Genomic DNA, 16,828 nt, shown 5'->3' on the forward strand with positions numbered 1-16,828 from the left:
CATTCGGAGCCTTTTATCATCCGTCCGTAAACACGATCACATAAGCCCCATCCTCCACTCACTACACTGGCTCCCCGTCTCAATTACAAAATCCTGATGCTCACCCATAACTGCATAAACGGACACGCACCCCTCTACCTTCAGGAACTCATCACTCCACAATCCTCCACCCGCACACCCTCAGATCCGCAGGTAGCCTGCTCTTTCAGGTCCCCAATACCCGGCTCTGCACCATGGGTGACCGAGCCTTCTGCACGGCTGCACCACGCCTGTGGAACAGCCTCCCCATCCAGCTGAGGGCACCACAGAGCCTGGACTCTAGTAACACTTTGAGTGCCAGGGACGTCATATCTAGTTTTATTATTTATTATATTTACAGCAGCCAATACTCAATCAATAAGCGTGATCGATATTTGGAATGGCGATCAGGAATTGGAATGATCTTTTTGGAGAACATCTGATCTGAGGTAAGGAATCTATTTGACCAGTCTTGGGATAATCAGAGTTGTATTCGCTGAGATTTCAGCGTTTGCCCTATGTGTGATGTGGCTGTTTGTGCGCTGATGAGGAAATAACGATTTTTTCAGATCGCCTCTATAGCGTGCATACGTACACATAATATACTATCGATAATCTAGCGTTTATTTGAAAACGATTCATAAATAGGCCGAAAAATGACAGTTTTTGTGTATTCTAGAATGTTCCAGTAAATGTCTTTTATCATGGAATCTTTATATTTTCCTTTAAAACGAGGGCTTTTCAAAATGCTATAAAACGAAAATGAACGGATAAAAAAACAATCCGCTTCGACAATGTTGACTGGAAAACGATAAGCGACGGGCAGATTAGACACATAATTTAAAACATAGATTAGGCGTTTTTAAGCTAACATTGAAGTGGATGGTGGCATTCAACGGGTAAATCAAGGTTAAGCACTGGCTCTGAAAGTGTTAAAGCAGGCCTGAAAACCTACCTGTTCAAAAAGGCCTTTGACTGTTAGCTTTTTATTTTTATTTTCTTGTGCTATTGTTTTTGAATTTTCTGTTTATACTATGTTTTTAATTAACCATGTTCTATTTTTATCTTATTTTTAGTCTGTATTTGATTAGTTTTACTAATAACAATTTAATTTTTTTAACTATGTTTTAACCCTGTAGTGTAGCACTTTGGGATCGCAGCGAACAAAAAGTGCATTACAAATTCAATCTTCTTCTTCTTCTTATTTGAATTTCCGGCAGTGTAGACGCATCGTGGCGTATTACTGCCCTCCGCAATTCTTTGTATGGGCTCTTCGTCTTCTTCTACTTCACCTTCTTCTTCTTCTTCTACTGGACCCCGTCATCAACTACATTGTCCATTGGAGTGCAGCTAACGCTGCTACTTCCTGCCTGAGCCCCCCTCCGCGGGACCCTCCTTGCCCCCTGCGATCTTTTTCTGGGCTGCTTTGTCCCTCGCAGCCCCCTCAGCCAATTCCCTAAGCACCACCTCCCAGTCCAGACCTTCCAATCCCAGATGTTGAACCGCTATCCTAACAATCATCTTCACCATCGCTGTTTTACCCTTAGCCTCTGCCATACCAGTAACTACCCCTGCCACGAAGGCCACAATACCTAATTTCTCCTCCCTTCCCCTCTCTTTCCACCTGCTCTACCCTCTCTGCCAAATGCCCTCCTTCAACCCCCTGCACCCTTTCTTGGCTGCCCTGTCCTACCCTGCTAACCGCCTCAGCATACGACAACTTACCCTCCCTTCTCACTCTCCGATCCGCGACCTCCTTCTTCATCACCTCACACCCCCTAAACGCTACACTATGCTCCCCACCACAACTACAGCACATCGGCTTCACTCCCTCCACCACCGCCCCGCCTCCACTGTGACATCAGAGTACCTCTGCTGCACACTCTGGCCCCGCCTCCACTGTGACATCAGAGTACCTCTGCTGCACACTCTGGCCCCGCCTCCACTGTGAGGTCACAGTACCTCTGCTGCACACTCTGGCCCCGCCTCCACTGTGAGGTCACAGTACCTCTGCTGCACACTCTGGCCCCGCCTCCACTGTGACATCAGAGTACCTCTGTGTAGGTACTCCAACATCAGGATCCAGGACAGGGTCAGAGACTGCAGCACTGAGAGGATACAAATCTGATCCAAGGATCAAATTGTTGCCCCCCGCCCCCCAGCAAGCAATTAGTGGATGGACTAATTTCAAACTTGTACTTGTTGGGGACAGTATGATTAGTGGATGGACTAATTTCAAACTTGTACTTGTTGGGGACAGAGTGATTAGTGGATGGACTCATTTCAAACGTGTACTTGTTGGGGACAGAGTGATTAGTGGATGGACTCATTTCAAACTTAGACGCAGCGCTCAAAAATCAAACCAATTCTGCTGCTTGTCTGCTGCTTGTTGCTGCTTGTGTGCCACTTAAGTCTACTCAGGTGTTAATTTTCCGGGGGTGTTGGCTGGGGGAACAAAGGGAGGGTAGTTAACTTAAGTGCTTCCCCAGGGAGGGGGTCGGGGGCTACTGTCCTCAGACCCCCAAAATAATTTTTATATGGGCAGTCTGACTTGGGGTACTGACCATATATTAGTGTTGCAATGCATGATAAGTAAACAGTGAAAAAAGCTAAGAAATCTGATGGGGCTGGGACATTTGGGACGAATACAAATTTAAGATGAAAATCTGCCCAGCCTGTGGGAGGAAGTGGAGGTGTGAAATCTGGCCCGGTCAAGAACAATAGAGGAGTGGTAGAGAGTGGTAGAGAGGCATGAGAGGTTTGAGTTTTGAGTGCTGTATCTGTACTTGTTGGGGACAGAGTGATTAATGGACGGACTCATTTCAAACGTGTACTAGTCGCAAGGATTAAAGCAAAAAAAAAATCCTGACTGAACTTTTTTTCAGGCCAAGTCATTCTTATTTTAACCTCCACTGTATTTTTTTTTATAGCGTTACCGTTTTAAGGGAGCCTACTTGTAGAGCTACTGTCCTGACTGACTATAGACCCTACTGTTGTGGTTGTTGTGCCAGGCAGGGAGGCTGTGTGCTGGAGAGCGTGAATGCAAGTCTTGTGGCTAGCTTCTGATTGATGGCGAGCTAGCACCCTTTTCCCATTACTTTGAACCATGAACTAAAAGGCTTGTTTCAAGTTTCAAGTTTCTTTAATAGTTGTCATACAGAAGTACAGAATACTTTCATACAAAATGCTTCTTACTGTTACGCTCCAGAGACTGTGCTTGCTTGTTATCATACAAACAAGGGACTAAACACGTTTCGCAATTATGCCACAACAATGTGGAACGCCCTACCCACAGGCGTAAAAAAAAATTGAATCCTCAGTGTTTCCCACAGGATTTAGTGAGACTGTGGTGGGTGAACCTCTGCCCCTCTGCCCCTCTGCTTTTTTTTTTTTTTTTTTTTTTTTTTTTAAAGTTAAATGCATCAATCTGGTGCACTTTGAGAGCAAAATTAAGAGGCTAGATCTATGATGAACGTTGTGCTCAAAACACAAAATCGACTAGACACTGACTAGAGCATACATTTGAGCCATCAAAGAAATTAAACAAAAGTGGTTACCTGTGTTGAACTAGTTTATTTTTTTAGAAAATAAAAAAAATGGACTGGATTACTATTACGACTACTACCACTGCCAATACTACTGATACATACCTATTGGCAAACTTTATATATATATATATATTTTTTTTTTAAAGTAAAAAAAAAAAAGATAAACGTTTTTTTCTTTTATAAATATAAATCAAAATATTATATAAATATAATCAAATTGACGGACATTTATCATGATTTTAGCTCAGAAAAACTGGAAATCCGGTTAAAAACGGAGGAATCACATCCCTGTAAATGTAATACCAATTTCACAACCATACTAGTGAAACAAACAAAACAAAAACGGCGGCACTGAACTGCACTTGCGCGCCATACAAGCTACCTTTGCAAATGAAATGCAATGAATGTAATAGTTTTAAGACGCAGATACCCTCTAAAATGCATTCAGGGGATGAATGGATGGATGAGCAAACAAATGAATGAATCCTCTATAGTGCCTCGAGTCGGTAAGTAGAAACCAAGACAAACATCCAAATGGACAACGTTAATATTTCATATCGTCTGGTTTAATATGCAGCAGCATTGTGCCTCATGCTGCCTGGTTCCGTGGTGAACCCAGACACGCTTAGCTATGGGTCATCGCTTCTGGTACCACCAGTACCTACCTTCCCCTTCATAAGGTATGCATATGGATGTCTAATGCTCAGATGACGTGTATGAATAATAAACAGGGTGATTAGGCGGCACATGGTGTAGTGGTTAACACTGTCGCCTCACAGCAAGAAGGTACTGGGTTTGATTCCAGCTTGGGGACCAGGTTGCCGGGATGCCAGGTGGTGTATCTCCCAGGCCTTTCTGTGTGGAGTTTGCATGTTCTCCGCCCGTGCTCGCAAGGGTTCCCCCCCCCAGAAGATAAAGAGAGATACATCCAATGGAAAAACATGCAGAATAGATCGCTAACGCTGACGAAGACGGACAGGAGCACTTGGATCGGTCCCCGGGTGCGGCCCCCCATGTCTGCTCCCGGCTGCCCTTGGGGGGAAAGGACGACGGGATAGGTGAAGCACAGGGAAGAAATGTAATCGTCGACCCAAAAAAGATGCATGCGTGTGTTTTTCCTGTGTGTCGCCCATCGCATGCGTGTGTCGCTGCATGACTACGTTGCAATGTGTGCTATAAATAAAGACTTCTTCATTAACACAGTGGGCGGCGTGTGTGTGTGTGTGTGTGTGTGTGTGTGTGTGTGTGTGTGTGTGTGTGTGTGTGTGTGTGTGTGTGTGTGTGTGTGTGTGTGTGTGTGTGTGTGTGTGTGTGTGTGTGTGTGTGTGTGTGTGTGTGTGTGTGTGTGTGTGTGTGTGTGTGTGTGTGTGTGTGTGTGTGTGTGTGTGTGTGTGTGTGTGTGTGTGTGTGTGTGTGTGTGTGTGTGTGTGTGTGTGTGTGTGTGTGTGTGTGTGTGTGTGTGTGTGTGTGTGTGTGTGTGTGTGTGTGTGTGTGTGTGTGTGTGTGTGTGTGTGTGTGTGTGTGTGTGTGTGTGTGTGTGTGTGTGTGTGTGTGTGTGTGTGTGTGTGTGTGTGTGTGTGTGTGTGTGTGTGTGTGTGTGTGTGTGTGTGTGTGAAGGGTAGCACTCTCTGTGCCAGTTGTAGCCAGTTGTTGTGTACTCAGTTCTCACGCACCTACAGCTATACTTAACTGTACTTATTTATTAATTGACTGAAAACCACTTATCCTCTGATTCATGTAATTGCATGTAATCTCACACATATCCAAAAAACGAATTTGATTTAAATCTATTTTCATTATACAGCAGTACAGTACAACAAAACGTGTACAAAAAGTGCAAAACCTCTTTTCGCTGTGCTGTACTTGTGCTGTATAATGACATTACATTTGAATATAATCTTATCCGTTTTTGGATGTGTGTGAGATTACATGCTAAATAAATTTGCATTGTTTTTTGGTACAAATTGGTATGAATTAGCAAAAATACTCACAGCTCACAGACAATTATTCAGAGTAAACAAGTTTGAATGTGGCCACTAGTGATGTCGTCAGGGACATTGAATCATTGTGTTGTGTTAACTACAGCAACGTGAAATGATGTAGATGGGAAAATAGCAACACCTTGTCTTATAGACTGCTGCCTTATCATTTCATTGAGCTGTAATTAACACAACACACATTTACGCTCAATAACCGGCAAACTAAACGAACGTATGCAAAACCGTGAATGCGTTTTTGATATTACAATCTGCATTTAATTTTTTTTGGTGAAGTGCCCCTTTAACTCATTCACGGCCAAAAACGTAATATCTCGTGTTTCACCGCCAACGCTTGAGCGCCAAAAACGTAATATCTCGTTTTTAGATCCTTTGATCTTTTTACTTTGATCTCCGTTCTACACACTCGGCCGGAGCCCTCTGAGTTACCCTGGCACAGCTACCTATGTTGGAATTGCAATGACGATCGAATCTCACTAGGTGGCAGTATCACCTACCTTATGAACATGCATGGGCCAGCTTAGTGCCAGCCCCACAGCCCCCAAGCAACTGGGGACTCTTTGCGAGCAGCAGTGAGCAGGACACGTTCGACAAACATGATCGCCTAGAGTGAACTATTGGATATTATGAAAAAGACTAAATGGATTATATGGATGATAATTATGGACGATAAGGTGCATTTCCACCAGACTATGGACTATGTTGGACTATAATCAAAACTATAATCAAACCGACCGATGAGGAAACCTATTCGGCTCAGTATATAGTCTGGCCCGAGCAGATGAAGACGGATGAGGGCTACCTAACGTTATATGTATTGATCCTGTTCTGATTCAAGACACTTTTGGACTCGAAGTGAGAAATGGAGTACCTCTAAACCAAAGGTAATGTCTGTTTCACGTGTACTTTACCGAAACTCCATCATAAAACATGCGTTTGTATGCATGCAGCGTCGGATAAACAACCCCCCCCCCCCCCCCCCCCCCGGCTTTGTGAAGAAACAAGGTCATGTGTTTACCTTTGACCTGGCAATAATATAGGTGTCAAGCGAGCAGCCGCGAGATTTGCGCATACGCTGCACAAAACACACTTTATCTCACAATCTAGGAAACCAGCCTGGATTTTTGTGAAACGGGGCAATGTTTAGCTTGGAATTGTGAACGAACAAACTCTTTTTTTACATGTTGGACTAGAAATAGTGTCTGTCAAATGAGCCATACTATTGTCTCCATAGCTATAATATACAATAGCTTCGCAAAGATCGTGAAAATGGTTAAGAAAAGCTGGCGCCAGCCAGTACGATGGGGTTGGTGGCACTCAAAGAGTTAAGGACCCACAATGATAAACCCCGAAGGACGTCTTTTACGGTTTTAAACACGGTGCATATTCTCTATGCTTTGAGTGTAATTATTAGCAGTGAGGACATGAAGCTGCAGAGTTATTTCTATCTTTACTTGCCTCTTGCATTATAGAACAAAGGAGGCTCTCGTCGTTAATTTTTTGATGCGCTGGATCCTCTGAACCTCCTTCTACCCACTTGTTTGCACCTCTGTGATCAAGAAGTGACACCCGCACTAGAAAGTTGCATTATTCATTTCAATACCTGTAATAGTGCAGTAGTCCACACGCACACACACACGTGTGCATTCAGTTAAGTTGGAATATGACTGTAATACAAACAGTTTGTCAGGTACATGCACCCAAACAGTGTTGACATCTGTCTGCTTGAGAAAATCCCATTTGCTGCAATAAAAATGATTGAAGTGAGATGAACATACTGAAAACTTTATTTTATTAGATAAAACATGTTGACAAAGTTTTACTTTGCAGTTGAAAAAAGGTAATAAATCGCAATATATCGCAATATTAATATCGCAATACTCAGCATATCGCAATATATTTTGAATAGCAATACTATCGTATTGTGACTTAAGTATCGTGATCATATCGTATTGTGAGGCCTCTGGTGATTCCCACCCCTAGTAGTAATATTACTAGTGGCCAGTGGTATAACTAATGAAGAGTAGGTATGGGAAATAAACAGATATATATATATAGTGTGTACAGTACACAGAGTGGGTATGTATACAGGTATGTAAACAAGAATATATGCAGATATATTCATATATAGTTAAATATATATACACAGTATATACAGTGTTATTGTACATGGCTATCATACAGGCTATCATACAGTGTTATATGTTATGGACTTGAGCACTGATGACTCGGACTTGTACATTTATTTTGTAATAGGCCCTAATTATTTGGCATAAGCTATTGATGGCATTTCTTTGGCTATTGTGTCGCAAAGTAAATAAACTCCCTTTGAAATGGTGACCGCTGTGTCATTTATGTTTAATGTAGACCTTTTTTATTTGTATGTCAGCTCTTTGACTGCCAGAGATGAGTGGACTCAACCTTGATGACTTGGACTTGGACTCGGACTAGGGTAATGGAGACTCGACCTCGACTCAAGAATGAGTGACTCGCCTACAACACTGCCTTGTTGTAACTAAGATTTACTGAAATGAATAATCAATTTCGTACATAGAGCGATAGATTTCTAAAATGTTAATAACGTGGGCATTTCCTCATTAGAACAAGATGACAGACAACAATTGGTCATATTGCGAAGATTTATAATTAAACTGTTCTGTCGGCACAATATTGATGTAATAGATTCGCTGGGATCCCTATTCTCTCTCGCCCAGTGCGTGAAATATCTGATCCCTTCACTGATAGGATCCACTCAGGCACTACGCCAAGTGAGGGAGAGAGCAGTCAGTTGTGGAGTAATGGCTCTGAGCAGTAACCTGTGTAGTATCGCTCAAAAGGTGTCACTTTATACTGTATCTCTTCTATGGACAATGAGGTAAATTAATTTAAATTAAATACTCGTCATTGACCGATTTGAAAGATATTCTAGGTGAATATCTTTAATAAAATACTCACTGGACACACATTTCTGTGTTGGTGCCGTCTTCGTTGATTTGAAGCGGGCATTTGATACTGTCAACCACCAGGTTCTATTATCCAAACTTAGCCATTTAAATGTATCTGAAAGAGCTCTCTTGTGGATGAAATCATATCTATCCAGTAGAAAGCAATGTGTTTGTGTTGATGGTGTCAAATCTCCCTACCTTGACTGTTATACAGGCCTTCCACAGGGTTCAAGTCTTGGGCCAATACTGTGCTCATTATTTATCAATGACCTACCTGATGCATGCCAAAACACCAATGTCCAAATGTATGCTGATGACTGTGTAATTTTTACATCTGCAAAATCAATACAAGATGCCTCTGCAACTCTGACATCTGTAATGACCCATGTTCAAGACTGGACATTGTAAATGAGTTCAAGTATCTTGGGGTCACATTGGACTCTACATTGACCTTCAAAAGTCATGTGAAGAATGTGACAAACAGTCAAGTTTAACATCGAAAACTTCAGGCAGATCAGGCCTTGCCTGCCAGTTAATGCTGCAAGGATGTTTCTGCATTCAATCATTTACTCACACATCGAGTACTGTTTTATCAACTGGTCTCTATAGAATTACTCTACAAAAAAGCCATAAAAGTATTTGATAGGAAACCAATTTAATTTCATCACTAATGTTTTGGAAAAATATAACATGCTACGTTTCGAGAATTTCCAAGTTTTCAAATATACTTGCTTCATGTACAAGGTTCTGCATGGACTTGCCCCTCCCCCATTGAATGAGTTCATCCAACAGAAAGCAGACACTGGCATTACCACCAGGGCCATCAGTAGAGGGGACTGTGAGGTGCCTTTTCGGTATACTACCTTTGCAAAAACGGTGTGGTAAGTACTGGAATAGCCTACCAGTTGTGATTAGAGAGTGCCCTACATACCCCATGTTCAAGACCAATCTTAAACGGCATCTTAAGGCATACCAGAACTGTGATCATTTTGTATCTGATTTAGTTTATGTAACTTGTTTCTTGTTTTTATCATTGATTGTCACAATGCTTTTACCTTAATGGATTGGTTGATGAGCCAACTTGCGGTAATACAAACCATCTTGTTAGTTTTCTCAGGACATGTATTGGTAGTTATAAATAATAATATATATAAATTAGGGCTGTCAGTTTATCGCGTTAATTAGATTAATTAATTACACAGCAAATAATCGCGTTATGAAAATTAACTCAAAATTAATTACAACATTTTTTTTTTTTTTTTTTGTATCATTCATTCCATAAGCATGTAGAATACACATTTACAGATTTTTTTTAATATGGTACATTTGCATGTTCTTGGTATCTGATTCTAGGGACATCTATGAATCTCAGGGAATGTATTCCCAGTGTCAGAAATACTGTGGGCTAGATCCAAAAAGAATGGATTGCACGGTGCAAGTTGCACCCTTACTTACAATTCATTATGAATTGAAAATGGGGGACGCTGATGTAAACAAGACGAAAGTCTTTCTCTGGTCTGCATTCCCTTAACAATTGTGTGTATTGAGCCGTACTGTATTGTACCCATTCTGCAATCTGTTAATAACATTTTCATTCAATCAATCAATCTGCGCGGTGATTGATTGAATGAACATTTTATTTTGAGTAAATTGTAATGAACCAAATGAGAATATAAATTTTTTTTTTATCTTTGACTGTGAATAACACCATGCTCAAATTGACCAGACCTGAAAAATCTAAGCAAATTAATAGATGGAAGATGATTAAACAGAAGGTTTTGTAGATACAGTACTGAATTCTGCCATCCGGACACATGCAATTTGAAATATGATTATAGAATATAGAATATGAGGCATAAAATGGGAATGCGATTAAAATGCGATTAATTAGATTAATTAATTACAAATCCTGTAATTAATTAGATTAATTTTTTTAATCGCCTGACAGCACTAATATAAATAATAATAATAATAATAATAAATATATATATTTGTTTTCCTATTGTGATTTGGGTGCTTGGCCTAATACCTAGCCTATAATCACAGTAAATAATATCCTCCCGGGTATCGCTGCCATATTGTCTTCATTATTTACGTGTCCTTAATTATTTATTCAAAAGCATCCCTAAAGAATCTCATTCAGGGTCCCGCTGCAGCTCCGGAGGTTGGCTGGATGAATTATGAATGCCATGGCGAAAAAATGAAATATTGATTTAAAAAACGGCGTACGACGTTGTTGGCGTTCAACGCATGGCGGGAAATAACGACTTTCGCCGTTCTTGGCGCTGGATGCAGGCTAATTATTTGAAAGAGTTTTGCCGTCTCCTGCTTAGGGACTACGGGTGTAAATTAGCATTTCTGCTACAACCCGGCATGTTTACATTTTATATTCTTTGCACTTGATGTTCATTAACATGTGCTGTCCCTATCAAATAAACTATCAAATCAAATCAATATTCCTAGGATTCCAAGGACCAGAATTAAATATACTAATTCAGGTCCTTGGCCTACTGTCAGTGTATGTGCGATGTTTTAGCCAAATGGGATCAGAATTGTAGAAGTTATTGCTGGTGCAGACAGACAGACAGTGATTGCAATATCCCCTCCAGTGCTTCACTCTGCTCGGGTGTAATAAATAAATGATCCAATAGTGCAAGTATTTGGCTGACAGTCAGTCAACTTATCCACCAAATCTTTGCCAAATCGGACAAGGTTATTCGACGGACGGACGGAGACAGACAGACAGACAGACAGACAGACAGACAGACAGACAGACAGACAGACAGACAGACAGACAGACACACAGAGTGACGCAGGTGATTACAATAATGGAGGGCCAGGCCTGTGTGTACCTGTCACTGTAGACTGCAGAATGTCCGAAGCGGTTGACGTCATGGTGGAGGTCTGGTCTGGGCAGAACGGACCACTCATCACACGCTGAGGAGAGAACGAGACGGATAGAGGTCAAACTCTGACACACACTGAGCCCTGCTGACACGTATTAACACATACTGTACATATAAACAGTAGAACTGGCCCCTCCTGACACGTATTAACACATACTGTACATATAAACAGTAGAACTGCTCCCTCCTGACACGTATTAACACATACTGTACATATAAACAGTAGAGCTGCCCCCTCATGACATGTATTAACACATACTGTACATATAAACAGTAGAACTGGCCCCTCCTGACATGTATTAACACATACTGTACATATAAACAGTAGAACTGCTCCCTCCTGACACGTATTAACACATACTGTACATATAAACAGTAGAGCTGCCCCCTCATGACACGTATTAACACATACTGTACATATAAACAGTAGAGCTGCCCCCTCCTGACACGTATTAACACATACTGTACATATAAACAGTAGAGCTGCCCCCTGCTGACATGTATTAACACATACTGTACATATAAACAGTAGAGCTGTCCCCTCCTGACACGTATTAACACATACTGTACATATAAACAGTAGAGCTGCTCCCTCCTGACACGTATTAACACATACTGTACATATAAACAGTAGAGCTGCCCCCTCCTGACACGTATTAACACATACTGTACATATAAACAGTAGAACTGTCCCCTCCTGACACGTATTAACACATACTGTACATATAAACAGTAGAGCTGCCCCCTCCTGACACGTATTAACACATACTGTACATATAAACAGTAGAGCTGCTCCCTCATGACATGTATTAACACATACTGTACATATAAACAGTAGAACTGTCCCCTCCTGACACGTATTAACACATACTGTACATATAAACAGTAGAGCTGCTCCCTGCTGACATGTATTAACACATACTGTACATATAAACAGTAGAGCTGCCCCCTCCTAACACGTATTAACACATACTGTACATATAAACAGTAGAGCTGCCCCCTCATGACATGTATTAACACATACTGTACATATAAACAGTAGAGCTGCCCCCTCCTGACACGTATTAACACATACTGTACATATAAACAGTAGAGCTGCCCCCTCCTGACACGTATTAACACATACTGTACATATAAACAGTAGAGCTGCCCCCTCCTGACATGTATTAACACATACTGTACATATAAACAGTAGAGCTGCTCCCTCCTGACATGTATTAACACATACTGTACATATAAACAGTAGAGCTGCCCCCTCATGACATGTATTAACACATACTGTACATATAAACAGTAGAGCTGCTCCCTCCTGACACGTATTAACACATACTGTACATATAAACAGTAGAGCTGCCCCCTCCTGACACGTATTAACACATACTGTACATATAAACAGTAGAGCTGCCCCCTCCTGACACGTATTAACACATACTGTACATATAAACAGTAGAGCTGCCCCTCCTGACACGTATTAACACATACTGTACATATAAACAGTAGAGCTGCTCCCTCCTGACACGTATTAACACATACTGTACATATAAACAGTAGAGCTGCCCCCTCATGACATGTATTAACACATACTGTACATATAAACAGTAGAACTGCCCCCTCCTGACACGTATTAACACATACTGTACATATAAACAGTAGAGCTGCTCCTGACATGTATTAACACATACTGTACATATAAACAGTAGAGCTGCCCCCTCATGACATGTATTAACACATACTGTACATATAAACAGTAGAACTGCCCCCTCCTGACACGTATTAACACATACTGTACATATAAACAGTAGAACTGCCCCCTCATGACATGTATTAACACATACTGTACATATAAACAGTAGAGCTGCCCCTGACATGTATTAACACATACTGTACATATAAACAGTAGAACTGCTCCCTCCTGACACGTATTAACACATACTGTACATATAAACAGTAGAGCTGCCCCCTCCTGACACGTATTAACACATACTGTACATATAAACAGTAGAACTGTCCCCCCCTGACATGTATTAACACATACTGTACATATAAACAGTAGAGCTGCCCCCTCCTGACACGTATTAACACATACTGTACATATAAACAGTAGAGCTGCCCCCTCATGACATGTATTAACACATACTGTACATATAAACAGTAGAGCTGCCCCCTCCTGACATGTATTAACACATACTGTACATATAAACAGTAGAGCTGCCCCCTCCTGACACGTATTAACACATACTGTACATATAAACAGTAGAGCTGCCCCCTCCTGACACGTATTAACACATACTGTACATATAAACAGTAGAGCTGCCCCCTCCTGACACGTATTAACACATACTGTACATATAAACAGTAGAGCTGCCTGCTCCTGACATGTATTAACACATACTGTACATATAAACAGTAGAACTGCCCCTGACACGTATTAACACATACTGTACATATAAACAGTAGAGCTGCCCCCTCCTGACACGTATTAACACATACTGTACATATAAACAGTAGAGCTGCTCCCTCCTGACATGTATTAACACATACTGTACATATAAACAGTAGAGCTGCCCCCTGACATGTATTAACACATACTGTACATATAAACAGTAGAGCTGCCCCCTCCTGACATGTATTAACACATACTGTACATATAAACAGTAGAGCTGCCCCCTCCTGACACGTATTAACACATACTGTACATATAAACAGTAGAGCTGCCCCCTCATGACATGTATTAACACATACTGTACATATAAACAGTAGAGCTGCTCCCTCCTGACACGTATTAACACATACTGTACATATAAACAGTAGAACTGCTCCCTCATGACATGTATTAACACATACTGTACATATAAACAGTAGAGCTGCTCCCTCCTGACACGTATTAACACATACTGTACATATAAACAGTAGAGCTGCTCCCTCCTGACACGTATTAACACATACTGTACATATAAACAGTAGAGCTGCTCCTCCTGACACGTATTAACACATACTGTACATATAAACAGTAGAACTGCTCCTCCTGACATGTATTAACACATACTGTACATATAAACAGTAGAGCTGCCCCCTCCTGACACGTATTAACACATACTGTACATATAAACAGTAGAACTGCCTCCTGACACGTATTAACACATACTGTACATATAAACAGTAGAGCTGCCCCCTGACATGTATTAACACATACTGTACATATAAACAGTAGAGCTGCCCCCTCCTGACACGTATTAACACATACTGTACATATAAACAGTAGAACTGCCTCCTGACACGTATTAACACATACTGTACATATAAACAGTAGAGCTGCCCCCTGACATGTATTAACACATACTGTACATATAAACAGTAGAACTGCCCGCTCCTGACATGTATTAACACATACTGTACATATAAACAGTAGAGCTGCTCCCTCCTGACACGTATTAACACATACTGTACATATAAACAGTAGAGCTGCTCCTCCTGACACGTATTAACACATACTGTACATATAAACAGTAGAGCTGCTCCCTCATGACACGTATTAACACATACTGTACATATAAACAGTAGAGCTGCTCCCTCATGACACGTATTAACACATACTGTACATATAAACAGTAGAACTGCCCCCTGCTGACACGTATTAACACATACTGTACATATAAACAGTAGAACTGCCCCCTGCTGACACGTATTAACACATACTGTACATATAAACAGTAGAGCTGCTCCTGACATGTATTAACACATACTGTACATATAAACAGTAGAGCTGCCCCCTCCTGACATGTATTAACACATACTGTACATATAAACAGTAGAGCTGCCCCCTCCTGACATGTATTAACACATACTGTACATATAAACAGTAGAACTGCCCCCTCCTGACATGTATTAACACATACTGTACATATAAACAGTAGAACTGCCCCCTGCTGACACGTATTAACACATACTGTACATATAAACAGTAGAGCTGCTCCTGACATGTATTAACACATACTGTACATATAAACAGTAGAACTGCCCCCTCCTGACACGTATTAACACATACTGTACATATAAACAGTAGAGCTGCCCCCTCCTGACACGTATTAACACATACTGTACATATAAACAGTAGAGCTGCCCCCTCCTGACATGTATTAACACATACTGTACATATAAACAGTAGAGCTGCTCCCTCCTGACACGTATTAACACATACTGTACATATAAACAGTAGAACTGCTCCCTCATGACACGTATTAACACATACTGTACATATAAACAGTAGAGCTGCCCCCTCCTGACACGTATTAACACATACTGTACATATAAACAGTAGAGCTGCCCCCTCCTGACACGTATTAACACATACTGTACATATAAACAGTAGAGCTGCCCCCTCCTGACACGTATTAACACATACTGTACATATAAACAGTAGAGCTGCCCCTGACACGTATTAACACATACTGTACATATAAACAGTAGAGCTGCTCCCTCATGACATGTATTAACACATACTGTACATATAAACAGTAGAGCTGCTCCTGACATGTATTAACACATACTGTACATATAAACAGTAGAGCTGCCCCTGACATGTATTAACACATACTGTACATATAAACAGTAGAGCTGCCCCTGACATGTATTAACACATACTGTACATATAAACAGTAGAGCTGCCCCCTCCTGACACGTATTAACACATACTGTACATATAAACAGTAGAGCTGCTCCTGACATGTATTAACACATACTGTACATATAAACAGTAGAGCTGCCCCTGACACGTATTAACACATACTGTACATATAAACAGTAGAGCTGCCCCTGACATGTATTAACACATACTGTACATATAAACAGTAGAACTGCCCCCTCCTGACATGTATTAACACATACTGTACATATAAACAGTAGAACTGCCCCCTCCTGACACGTATTAACACATACTGTACATATAAACAGTAGAACTGCCCCCTCCTGACATGTATTAACACATACTGTACATATAAACAGTAGAGCTGCCCCCTCCTGACACGTATTAACACATACTGTACATATAAACAGTAGAGCTGCCCCCTCCTGACACGTATTAACACATACTGTACATATAAACAGTAGAGCTGCTCCCTCCTGACACGTATTAACACATACTGTACATATAAACAGTAGAGCTGCTCCCTCCTGACACGTATTAACACATACTGTACATATAAACAGTAGAGCTGCTCCCTCCTGACACGTATTAACACATACTGTACATATAAACAGTAGAGCTGCCCCCTCCTGACACGTATTAACACATACTGTACATATAAACAGTAGAGCTGCCCCCTCATGACACGTATTAACACATACTGTACATATAAACAGTAGAGCTGCCCCCTCCTGACACGTATTAACACATACTGTACATATAAACAGTAGAG

At 41.1% G+C, this 16,828-nt stretch overlaps 1 protein-coding gene across 1 annotated transcript in view; it reads right to left on the reverse strand.

Moving 5' to 3' along the window:
- The window catches only part of atrn (attractin), a gene marked incomplete at its 3' end in the record, with an annotated part of 181,716 nt that overhangs the window by 54,390 nt on the left and 110,498 nt on the right, over positions 1-16,828 (reverse strand). The window contains exon 11 of the mRNA XM_084309803.1: positions 11,361-11,445. Within this exon, the coding sequence (XP_084165929.1) occupies positions 11,361-11,445 (85 nt within the window). The remainder of the gene's footprint in view (positions 1-11,360; positions 11,446-16,828) is intronic.

Source organism: Notolepis coatsorum (genome assembly GCF_963971535.1).
Source record: "Notolepis coatsorum genome assembly, chromosome: 3".
NCBI lineage: Eukaryota > Metazoa > Chordata > Actinopteri > Aulopiformes > Paralepididae > Notolepis > Notolepis coatsorum.